We start from the raw sequence: 12400 nt of genomic DNA, 5'->3' as shown, positions 1-12400 counted from the left end.
ACCAAATATTTACTCTGAATGTTGGTTTATCAATGGTACACCTATTATATAGCCATGGGCTGAATTTTCAGACCCTAATGGGGTCAGGCAGAATATCAAGGTGCCCTCTAGCATGTTACTTCCTTGCACCATCTTGCCCCCCAAGCCATTTCCCCAAGGATGGGATGGGGGGGCACCAGGGCCACCCACCCACAAGCAACAGATAGCCAATTCAGTTAGTTAATGGTTACTTTAGGCCTATTGTTAGAGAGCAACTGAGATTTTCCAGTTGACCTCCTGATCCCAGAGTGGCGGGGGGAACAGGACAAGTGCCTGGAGGTCCCCTCCATTGGCCAGGGGCCAGTGCCCCAAGCAGGCTTAAGAGGCCTTTCCTGCCCATCTGGTTTCCACTGCAGTGCAGGTCATCCTGTGGTGGCCCAGCTGCTCAGACTTTTTTTAAATTTAAGATTCAATCCATCTGAACTTACCTGTCAGGATATTCTGCTGCGGCCTCCCAACTGAGTGACTCCGATTGGTCCTCCAGCTTCAAGATCCCATCCCTAATTGGACAGTGAGCTGTCCTCTGGCCATTAATTGGCCAATTCAGATATTTATTTCAGAGGGGAATGACTGTTTCCCACATAGTGCAGGCTTCAGCTTGATGGTTTGTCCTGATCCTGTAGGGAAAAGCCTGCCCCATGAGTTTCAAGCCACTATAGGGGATATTTCAACTGTCAGGTGGCTGGCCATCACAGTGGGCAGGGCTCTGCCCCACACTAGCGCAACATTGGTTGGTTCAGTAGCTGACTAGACCGGCAGTAAGGTGTATTGTAGGTAGAGATGGTGGGCCCGTGATATCAGCAAGATGGAGAGCAGGGTAGCAGTAACCCACATTATTCTTCCTTCTGTCTACCTGGTTTCACTTATTGGAGTATCCAAATGGTATCATTACCATTAGAATTGCAGGGATTCATGTGACCCCTGTCCAATTCAGATGGGCACCGGGGCTGCACAGTGAAAAGTCCTGCGAAAATGACTGCAGAGTGGGAACAGAGCATTAAGTCAAACCAACTTGATTTTAACTCCACTCCCAGAGGTAGTTAATATCCTCTCTCATATGTTCATTGTTTATTTAATTGTATTCAGGGGGGACATTAACTGGGGATTCCCTTGTGCTCCTCTATATTTTTCTATTCTTTGATGGGATGTGGATATCATTGACAAGGCCAACATTTCCTGCCCATCCCCAATTGCCCTTGAATTGAATGGCTTATCAGGCCATTTCAGAGGGCAGTTGGGAGTCACCCGTATTGCTGTGGATCTGGAGTTATGTGTAGGCCACACCAACAAATTTCTTTCCTTAAATGACATTAGTGAACCAGGTGAGTTTTTAACTACAATGAAAAATAGGGAAGACTAAAACTATGTTTGATGGATTAGGAGACACATGTCTGTAATGTGTCTCTGTAAATATAAGCATGTAGAATAAAAGATTAGACTCCAGTTCTATCCTTCACTGCCTGGCTATCTATATTAGAACATCATTTGTTGAGTGCAAGAGGGAAGAACTCTTACCATTTATATTCATTACAAATGGATGGCGACAATTACCAGGAACTGAATTTGAAATTGTCTACGAGCATCCCATTGCAAAGTGCATGAACAACACATGAACTACACATCGCAATGTTGAAGTGTACAGGTCAGGATTTTCTAAAGTTTGATCTCTGGTCTGTGCTGGTTTCAACTGAGCCAGTGGGACTGTCGCAGACAACCTAAATTCTGAAAGCAAAAAATGGAATCAAATTAGCCATGGTTTCTGACTGCTACCATGCAAGTCCTGATGCAAAATGTGGCTGTTGGGTAAGAATAATAGTTTTAAAGTCCGCTACTGCTGAAATGAGCTGGTCCAGTCCAAGGCCACAAATGACAACTTGGGCAAGGTGTTGGAAAGTTTCCAGCATCCAGAAAGCTGGGCCCACAGCATGAGTTGGTGCCATCAGAGAGTAATGGGAGAAACAACAAACTCCAACTTGCACTTATATAGCAAATTTAAAATATGCTTCCCAGGAGGATTCAGGCAAAAGTTGACATTATGGGCCCGATTTTACCATTTTCATTCTAAGTGCTGAATCTGGGCGTAGTACAGATCCGACTTAGAAATCTGCTTTCAGACGCCCCCATACGCTCTCAGCCATCTCCAGTCCCGTTTGCGCTGTGGGCGGGCTTAGCGCAGCCAGAACAATCGGAGCTCTGAACTGCGCATGCGCAGTTAGAAAAAAATTTGAAAAAGCGCACCCGTGTCAGATCACTCCCGGGCCGCCTTCTCCGCTTTCTGCGGCGCGGTTCTTGATTAATAAGGGGATCAAGGGTTATGGGGAAAAGGCAGGAGAATGGGGATGAGAAAAATATCAGCCAAGGTTGAATGGTGGAGCAGACTCGATGGGCCGAGTGGCCTAATTCTGCTCCTATGTCTTATGGTCTAAATGGACTGTAGTGATTCAAGAAGGCAGTCTCACCACCACCTTCTCAAGGGCAATTGGGCAATAAATGCTGGTCTAACCGGCGATGTCCACATCCTGTAAATGAATGTTTTAAAAATAGGAATGGGTAAAAGCAAAATACTGTGGATGCTGGAAATCTGAAATAAAAGAAAATACAGGATAAGCTCGGCTGGTCTGGCAGTATCTATGGAGTGAGAAACAGAGTTAATGCTTGGAATCCATCTGACTCTTCTTTAGATAGAAATGGAACTACGTATACACCCATAATTCAAACTAACTCTAAAAGTAATGGGTTGTCAATACCAAACAAACCAAGAAAACAAAATTAAAATTTGCAAATCAAAAGATGTTATTGAAATGCTGAAAAGTATTTCCTTGCAAAACGTGGGGGTGTCGCAATGTATTTTGAAAAACATTATTACAGGAGCTGGTATATTTTCTGCTGTTCACGAATTAAATGTTTTTGCCACATAATTCTAAAGTTTATTTAATTTGGGGTTTTCAAGAATTTGTCTTTATTTTCAATAACTTCTGAAATCTCAATGAGGCAATCTAAGTTACCCCAATGTTTTAAATTTTCAGTGTGGCCCAAGTGTGGTCACTTGGCCATTGAGTTAAAAACAGCACATGAGTAGATGATTTTATTTTAGTTTCTTGGTTGATGTTGAACTCAACATAGGTTGACTTGAATTTTACCCATGTGCTTTAAGTTATGTTGAGGACGTTTTTTTTTAAAAGGCTGGAGGAAAAATCAATTTGCAAGAATGCTACATTGATTTGGCTATTTTCCAGGGCCTAAGAGGAGTTGGCCAAATGGTGTTGGCACTTAGATCTCAGCTTTTTACTTCCTGCCAATTCTAAGCACTTGATCTATCCAGAAGATTACCCACTTGATTCCACTGCGAGCAGTAATGTTGTCACGTTTAGAGCACACTGAACAGACTTTCTAAGGACATGAATGTGTACATCTGGTCTTGAACAGCATCTTCAGTTGTGCCGAATATTTTCCCAATCGGTAGCATTATGGGTCATTTGTTATTCATTTATGGGATGTGGGCATCGCTGGTTAGACCAGCATTTATTGCCCATCCCTAATTGCCCTTGAGGAGATGGTGGTGAGCTGCCTTCTTGAACCGCCTCAGTCCATATTCGTTGGAATTTAGAAGGCTGAGGGGGGATCTTATAGAGACCTATAAGATAATGAAGGGGCTGGATAGGGTAGAGGTGGAGAGATTCTTTCCACTTAGAAAGGAAACTAGAACCAGAGGGCACAGCCTCAAAATAAAGGAGGGTCAGTTTAGGACACAGTTGAGGAGGAATTTTTTCTCTCAGAGGGTGGTGAATCTCTGGAATTCTCTGCCCACTGAAGTGGTGGAGGCTACCTCGTTGAATATGTTTAAATCACGGATAGATGGATTCCTGATCGGTAAGGGAATTAGGGGTTATGGGGATCAGGCGGGTAAGTGGAACTGATCCACTCCAGATCAGCCATGATCTTATTGAATGGCGGGGCAGGCTCGAGGGGCTAGATGGCCTTCTCCTGCTCCTATTTCTTATGTGGTGTAGGTACACCCACTGTGCTGTTAGGGAGGAAGCTCCACAATTTTGAACCAGTGACAGTGAAAGAATGACGATATATTTCCAAGTCAGGATAGTGAGTGACTTGGAGGGGAACCTCCAGGTGGTGGTGTTCCCATGTATCTGCTGCCCTTATCTTTCGAGATGGTAGCGATCGTGGACTTGGAAGGTGCTGTCTAAGGTGCCTTGGCAGTGCATCTTGAGAAAAATGGCACACACTGCTGCCTATGGGTTGGTGGTGGAGAAAGGGAATGTTTGTGGATAGGGTGCCAATCAAACGGGCTGTTTTGTCCTGGATGGTATCAAGCTTATTTATTGTAGCTGCACTTATCCGCACAGGTGGAGAGTGTTCCATCACACTCCTGACTCGTGCCTTTTGAACTGCAGGGGCATCTAGTCAGGAGAGCAATCATGAGACTGAGTTTGGGTCCCCAACTCCTGATACCTTAAAATGAATGTATTAACGTATCGATTACTCACAACACACAAAGAAAACCTCCTTAAAATCTCCTCCGATCAATTGGACTCCAGATGTGTTCCAAGGCTCTTTTGGAGGAAGGTCTGAGATAGCTCCCAGGCCTTCTCAGAGAGCAATTTGCATCCTCTGAGGCCAATGAAACGCCTGCCTTGAGCACCTCCTGCTGGAACTCGTGTGGGCAAAAGTCACATCTTAACGGGGCCCTATTATCACTCTGCGGGCCAGCAGTCAGCACTGGAAAGAATGGAGGGACGCCTCAAACTTTGAAAACAAAACACTCCCCCATGATTTGTGGCTAGCTGGGTGTGGGGGCATTAGCAGCGTTGCTCGCTCCATTTATCTCGATGTTCTTGGTCGGACACCTCGGCTTCGAAATGCGTTTTTGTTTGCATAACGATTGAAAACAAACACATTTGCTCACAGGACAACAATCCCTCAAACACACCCTCAACCAGGCAGGGAGGGAGAGAGACAGACAGACTGCTGCTGCCTCACGTCGTCCGGAAGTGTCGGTTCGTCACCGGCTTCAGTTCACCTTACTTTTTCAAAAAAAAAAGAGGGGCATTAAATTACAGATAACAATCCGGCGTGCACCAAACTTGGTCCTGCAACGCCGAAGGATTTGGACATTATTTCACTCACTTTCTGATTTTTGTTTTGTGGTGAAGTCGGTGCGATGAGTTTTTTTTTCCTTCCTCCTCCTCTCGTCTTTCTGTGTTTGGGAGTAGCGGAAGTTAGAGGAGAATAAGTGAAGTGCTTTGTGCAGGGTTACACTGAGAGGGATAGGAGCGGCAAAGTATCCTTCCCGGGACAAGTAGCGAAAGCGGCCGCGAGCCGCCTCGAGCTCTCTCTCTCTCTCCAGTAGCAAGTTCGCCTGTAGGCGACACATTGTTGCACCGCTTTCCTCCTCTTGTTTGACAGCTCCCTGTCTCTCTCTCTCACACCAATTCTTTTTTTTTGCTTTGGACACATTTTTGCAAGTGAAGCTTGTATGTGTATGTTATTTTTTTTAAACTGGAAGATGATGCTGACCACGACAGAGCGAAACCGCTACCTCCCTCAGTAATTCCTGCAAAGCATCCCCCCAAGATTGGGTTGTAACCGGAAGGTAAGGTTTTGCAAGAAGTTTCGTTTCGTTTCTTATCTTTTAATTTATATGTTACACGCGATGCATTTGTTGACGAGAGTTGTCTGCGCGGGATGTAAATAAACCAGTGTGTGTGTGTAGAAAGAAAATTCGAATCACTTTTTCAAAAGTCAGTGTAACGGGGCAGGCGGGCTTTTGTGAGTGTTTTGGGGATTATATTCTACAGACAGAGCTCTCTGTGTGTGTGTGTGTGTGTTACAACTTCAGGCTGACAATGTTCCCCTGTGGTACTTTGCTCTGTAGTCCCCCAGGATATGAGTGAATGTACTTCGCTGCAAAGCACTTGTACTTTGCTCCACATTTGCCTGTCTGGTTTTCTTGCATCGCCCATTGTGTTGAGATGCTCCTTCTTTCTCGTGCACTTTCTCTGTAAGTGGTAAGTCTGCTGGTGTTTTGTGTGCTTTTTGTTTTTGTTTGTTGGTACTGCATGCTTCGACCCCATTGATTTCCCTGTCGGTGCAGATGCTGCTTTCAGGGAAGTCCTTTCTGGTGAGACCTGAATTCGGTTCTTGCAGCTGTCGAATCTGCAGGATATATTTCTGTTGTTCACAGCTTAACGTACGTGAGACCAAATTCACTAGAACACCATCTGTTTGTAACTTGAGCTTTTAACTTGGTCCATTTTTCTCCTCTTGCCTCTTCTCTTTATCACCACCCACCCCCCCCAAAAGTTTCCAATTCACCTCGAGGCTGAACCAAAAGGGTCTGTATCATAAGAATCCGAGTGTGTTGTATGAAACAGGACTTGTTTTTTATTTTCAAAATGTTTAATTGGATTTTTTTTTAATGATTCCAGCTGATTTTCCGCAGGATTGCTCTCAAATAAAAGTCATGAAGCTTTCTTTTCCTGTCACTTCCTCGATGTTCAACTTCCAGTCTCTGTTTCCATGTTTTCACTCTCATTGTTTGTGGTCCAATTTTTGTCTCATTCTTTCATTGACTTTTTTTGTCATTAGGTTTTTCTTACTCTCATTCTTTTACACAAGTATCCTCTTGATGTTATTTTGCCCTTGATAACATCTTGCATGTGTTCCATTTTCCCCTTGTTGGCATTCATTCTCTCTTTAAACTTGGCATGCAAACTCTCTCTCATTTTCATTCTGTCTCTCACTCACTCACGCCTTCTCTCCCCCTCAGACTGACTCTTGCGCTTTCTCTTTCTCCCACTCTCTCTCGTGCTTTCTCTCAAACTCTCTCGAGCTTCCTCTCTCAAAAAATCTCTTGCGCTTTCTCACTCTCTCTCGTGCTTTCTCTCTCTCTCACTCTCGCGCTTTCTCTCTCACTCTCGCGCTTTCTCTCTCACTCTCGCGCTTTCTCTCTCACTCTCGCGCTTTCTCTCTCACTCTCGCGCTTTCTCTCTCACTCTCGCGCTTTCTCTCTCACTCTCGCGCTTTCTCTCTCACTCTCGCGCTTTCTCTCTCACTCTCGCGCTTTCTCTCTCACTCTCTCGCGCTTTCTCTCTCACTCTCTCGCGCTTTCTCTCTCACTCTCTCGCGCTTTCTCTCTCACTCTCTCGCGCTTTCTCTCTCACTCTCTCGCGCTTTCTCTCTCACTCTCTCGCGCTTTCTCTCTCACTCTCTCGCGCTTTCTCTCTCACTCTCTCGCGCTTTCTCTCTCACTCTCTCGCGCTTTCTCTCTCACTCTCTCGCGCTTTCTCTCTCACTCTCTCGTGCTTTCTCTCACTCTCTCGCGCGCTTTCTCTCTCACTCTCGCGTTTTCTCTCTCACTCTCGCGCTTTCTCTCTCACTCTCGCGCTTTCTCTCTCACTCTCTCGCGCTTTCTCTCTCACTCTCTCGCGCTTTCTCTCTCACTCTCTCGCGCTTTCTCTCTCACTCTCTCGCGCTTTCTCTCTCACCCTCTCTCGTGCTTTCTCTCTCACTCTCTCTCGTGCTTTCTCTCTCACTCTCTCTCGTGCTTTCTCTCTCACTCTCTCGCGCGCTTTCTCTCTCACTCTCTCGCGCGCTTTCTCTCTCACTCTCTCGCGCGCTTTCTCTCTCACTCTCTCGCGCGCTTTCTCTCTCACTCTCGCGCTTTCTCTCTCACTCTCGCGCTTTCTCTCTCACTCTCGCGCTTTCTCTCTCACTCTCGCGCTTTCTCTCTCACTCTCGCGCTTTCTCTCTCACTCTCGCGCTTTCTCTCTCACTCTCGCGCTTTCTCTCTCACTCTCGCGCTTTCTCTCTCACTCGCGCTTTCTCTCTCACTCGCGCTTTCTCTCTCACTCTCGCGCTTTCTCTCTCACTCTCGCGCTTTCTCTCTCACTCTCGCGCTTTCTCTCTCACTCTCGCGCTTTCTCTCTCACTCTCGCGCTTTCTCTCTCGCTCTCTCGCGCTTTCTCTCTCGCTCTCTCGCGCTTTCTCTCTCGCTCTCTCGCGCTTTCTCTCTCGCTCTCTCGCGCTTTCTCTCTCGCTCTCTCGCGCTTTCTCTCTCGCTCTCTCGCGCTTTCTCTCTCGCTCTCTCGCGCTTTCTCTCTCGCTCTCTCGCGCTTTCTCTCTCGCTCTCTCGCGCTTTCTCTCTCGCTCTCTCGCGCTTTCTCTCTCGCTCTCTCGCGCTTTCTCTCTCGCTCTCTCGCGCTTTCTCTCTCGCTCTCTCGCGCTTTCTCTCTCGCTCTCTCGCGCTTTCTCTCTCGCTCTCTCGCGCTTTCTCTCTCGCTCTCTCGCGCTTTCTCTCTCGCTCTCTCGCGCTTTCTCTCTCGCTCTCTCGCGCTTTCTCTCTCGCTCTCTCGCGCTTTCTCTCTCGCTCTCTCGCGCTTTCTCTCTCGCTCTCTCGCGCTTTCTCTCTCGCTCTCTCGCGCTTTCTCTCTCGCTCTCTCGCGCTTTCTCTCTCGCTCTCTCGCGCTTTCTCTCTCGCTCTCTCGCGCTTTCTCTCTCGCTCTCTCGCGCTTTCTCTCTCGCTCTCTCGCGCTTTCTCTCTCGCTCTCTCGCGCTTTCTCTCTCGCTCTCTCGCGCTTTCTCTCTCGCTCTCTCGCGCTTTCTCTCTCGCTCTCTCGCGCTTTCTCTCTCGCTCTCTCGCGCTTTCTCTCTCGCTCTCTCGCGCTTTCTCTCTCGCTCTCTCGCGCTTTCTCTCTCGCTCTCTCGCGCTTTCTCTCTCGCTCTCTCGCGCTTTCTCTCTCGCTCTCTCGCGCTTTCTCTCTCGCTCTCTCGCGCTTTCTCTCTCGCTCTCTCGCGCTTTCTCTCTCGCTCTCTCGCGCTTTCTCTCTCGCTCTCTCGCGCTTTCTCTCTCGCTCTCTCGCGCTTTCTCTCTCGCTCTCTCGCGCTTTGTCTCTCGCTCTCTCGCGCTTTGTCTCTCGCTCTCTCGCGCTTTGTCTCTCGCTCTCGCGCTTTCTCTCTCGCTCTCTCGCGCTTTCTCTCTCGCTCTCTCGCGCTTTCTCTCTCGCTCTCTCGCGCTTTCTCTCTCGCTCTCTCGCGCTTTCTCTCTCGCTCTCTCGCGCTTTCTCTCTCGCTCTCGCGCTTTCTCTCTCGCTCTCTCGCGCTTTCTCTCTCGCTCTCTCGCGCTTTCTCTCTCGCTCTCTCGCGCTTTCTCTCTCGCTCTCTCGCGCTTTCTCTCTCGCTCTCTCGCGCTTTCTCTCTCGCTCTCTCGCGCTTTCTCTCTCGCTCTCTCGCGCTTTCTCTCTCGCTCTCTCGCGCTTTCTCTCTCGCTCTCTCGCGCTTTCTCTCTCGCTCTCTCGCGCTTTCTCTCTCGCTCTCTCGCGCTTTCTCTCTCGCTCTCTCGCGCTTTCTCTCTCGCTCTCGCGCTTTCTCTCTCGCTCTCTCGCGCTTTCTCTCTCGCTCTCTCGCGCTTTCTCTCTCGCTCTCTCGCGCTTTCTCTCTCGCTCTCTCGCGCTTTCTCTCTCGCTCTCTCGCGCTTTCTCTCTCGCTCTCTCGCGCTTTCTCTCTCGCTCTCTCGCGCTTTCTCTCTCGCTCTCTCGCGCTTTCTCTCTCGCTCTCTCGCGCTTTCTCTCTCGCTCTCTCGCGCTTTCTCTCTCGCTCTGTCGCGCTTTCTCTCTCGCTCTGTCGCGCTTTCTCTCTCGCTCTCTCGCGCTTTCTCTCTCGCTCTCTCGCGCTTTCTCTCTCGCTCTCTCGCGCTTTCTCTCTCGCTCTCTCTCGCGCTTTCTCTCTCGCTCTCTCTCGCGCTTTCTCTCTCGCTCTCTCGCGCGCTTTCTCTCTCGCACTCTCGCGCGCTTTCTCTCTCACTCTCTCGCGCGCTTTCTCTCTCGCTCTCTCGCGCGCTTTCTCTCTCACTCTCGCGCTTTCTCTCTCACTCTCGCGCTTTCTCTCTCACTCTCGCGCTTTCTCTCTCACTCTCGCGCTTTCTCTCTCTCGCGCTTTCTCTCTCGCGCTTTCTCTCTCGCGCTTTCTCTCTCGCGCTTTCTCTCTCGCGCTTTCTCTCTCGCGCTCTCTCTCTCGCGCTCTCTCTCTCGCGCTCTCTCTCTCGCGCTCTCTCTCTCGCGCTCTCTCTCTCGCGCTCTCTCTCTCGCGCTCTCTCTCTCGCGCTCTCTCTCTCGCGCTCTCTCTCTCGCGCTCTCTCTCTCGCGCTCTCTCTCTCGCGCTCTCTCTCTCGCGCTCTCTCTCTCGCGCTCTCTCTCTCGCGCTCTCTCTCTCGCGCTCTCTCTCTCGCGCTCTCTCTCTCGCGCTCTCTCTCTCGCGCTCTCTCTCTCGCGCTCTCTCTCTCGCGCTCTCTCTCTCGCGCTCTCTCTCTCGCGCTCTCTCTCTCGCGCTCTCTCTCTCGCGCTCTCTCTCTCGCGCTCTCTCTCTCGCGCTCTCTCTCTCGCGCTCTCTCTCTCGCGCTCTCTCTCTCGCGCTCTCTCTCTCGCGCTCTCTCTCTCGCGCTCTCTCTCTCGCGCTCTCTCTCTCGCGCTCTCTCTCTCGCGCTCTCTCTCTCGCGCTCTCTCTCTCGCGCTCTCTCTCTCGCGCTCTCTCTCTCGCGCTCTCTCTCTCGCGCTCTCTCTCTCGCCGCTCTCTCTCTCGCGCGCTCTCTCTCTCGCGCGCTCTCTCTCTCGCGCGCTCTCTCTCTCGCGCGCTCTCTCTCTCGCGCTCTCTCTCTCGCGCTCTCTCTCTCTCGCGCTCTCTCTCTCGCGCTCTCTCTCTCGCGCTCTCTCTCTCGCGCTCTCTCTCTCGCGCTCTCTCTCTCGCGCTCTCTCTCTCGCGCTCTCTCTCTCGCGCTCTCTCTCTCGCGCTCTCTCTCTCGCGCTCTCTCTCTGCGCTCTCTCTCTCGCGCTCTCTCTCTCGCGCTCTCTCTCTCGCGCTCTCTCTCTCTCGCGCTCTCTCTCTCGCGCTCTCTCTCTCGCGCTCTCTCTCTCGCGCTCTCTCTCTCGCGCTCTCTCGCGCTCTCTCTCTCGCGCTCTCTCTCTCTCGCGCTCTCTCTCTCTCGCGCTCTCTCTCTCTCGCGCTTCTCTCTCTCTCGCGCTCTCTCTCTCTCGCGCTCTCTCTCTCTCGCGCTCTCTCTCTCTCGCGCTCTCTCTCTCTCGCGCTCTCTCTCTCTCGCGCTCTCTCTCTCTCGCGCTCTCTCTCTCTCGCGCTCTCTCTCTCTCGCGCTCTCTCTCTCTCGCGCTCTCTCTCTCTCGCGCTCTCTCTCTCTCGCGCTCTCTCTCTCTCGCGCTCTCTCTCTCTCGCGCTCTCTCTCTCTCGCGCTCTCTCTCTCTCGCGCTCTCTCTCTCTCGCGCTCTCTCTCTCGCGCTCTCTCTCTCTCTCGCGCTCGCGCTCTCTCTCTCAAACGCGCTCTCGCGCGCTCTCTCTCTCAAACGCGCTCTCGCGCGCTCTCTCTCTCAAACGCGCTCTCGCGCGCTCTCTCTCTCAAACGCGCTCTCGCGCGCTCTCTCTCTCAAACGCGCTCTCGCGCGCTCTCTCTCTCAAACGCGCTCTCGCGCGCTTTCTCTCTCAATCACGCTCTCTCGCGCGCTTTCTCTCTCTCTCACGCTCTCTCGCGCGCTTTCTCTCTCTCTCTCGCTCTCTCGCGCGCTTTCTCTCTCTCTCACGCTCTCTCGCGCGCTTTCTCTCTCTCACGCTCTCTCGCGCGCTTTCTCTCTCTCACGCTCTCTCGCGCGCTTTCTCTCTCTCTCAAACACTCGCGCGCTTTCTCTCTCTCAAACACGCTCGCTCGCGCGCCCTTTCTCGCTCGCGCGCCCTTTCTCGCTCGCGGGCGCGCCCTTTCTCGCCCACGCGCGCGCCCTTTCTCGCCCGCGCGCGCCCTTTCTCGCCCGCGCGCGCCCTTTCTCGCCCGCGCGCGCGCCCTTTCTCGCCCGCGCGCGCCCTTTCTCGCCCGCGCGCGCCCTTTCTCGCCCGCGCGTGCGCCCTTTCTCGCCCGCGCGCGCGCCCTTTCTCGCCCGCGCGCGCGCCCTTTCTCGCCCGCGCGCGCGCCCTTTCTCGCCCGCGCGCGCGCCCTTTCTCGCCCGCGCGCGCGCCCTTTCTCGCCCGCGCGCGCGCCCTTTCTCGCCCGCGCGCGCGCCCTTTCTCGCCCCCGCGCGCGCCCTTTCTCGCTCGCGCGCGCGCCCTTTCTCGCTCGCGCGCGCGCCCTTTCTCGCTCGCGCGCGCGCCCTTTCTCGCTCGCGCGCGCGCCCTTTCTCGCTCGCGCGCGCGCCCTTTCTCGCTCGCGCGCGCGCCCTTTCTCGCTCGCGCGCGCGCCCTTTCTCGCTCGCGCGCGCGCCCTTTCTCGCTCGCGCGCGCGCCCTTTCTCGCTCGCGCGCGCGCCCTTTCTCGCTCGCGCGCGCGCCCTTTCTCGCTCGCGCGCGCGCCCTTTCTC

At 52.1% G+C, this 12400-nt stretch overlaps 1 protein-coding gene across 1 annotated transcript; it reads right to left on the bottom strand.

Moving 5' to 3' along the window:
- Positions 1-5889: 5889 nt before the first annotated feature.
- Positions 5890-11262, bottom strand: LOC144504256 (uncharacterized; the record flags this gene model as incomplete). Its single annotated transcript, XM_078229346.1, has 4 exons — positions 5890-6238; positions 10140-10218; positions 10254-10614; positions 10981-11262. Coding segments are annotated over 4 exons (1071 nt in total), but the record flags the coding sequence as incomplete, so codon positions are not given.
- Positions 11263-12400: the final 1138 nt, after the last annotated feature.

The sequence above is a fragment of the Mustelus asterias genome, chromosome 2 (assembly GCF_964213995.1).
Source record: "Mustelus asterias chromosome 2, sMusAst1.hap1.1, whole genome shotgun sequence".
NCBI classification, from domain to species: Eukaryota; Metazoa; Chordata; class Chondrichthyes; order Carcharhiniformes; family Triakidae; genus Mustelus; species Mustelus asterias.
Note: the sequence above shows the minus strand (reverse complement) of the source record. Positions and strands in the feature narration are given on the sequence as shown.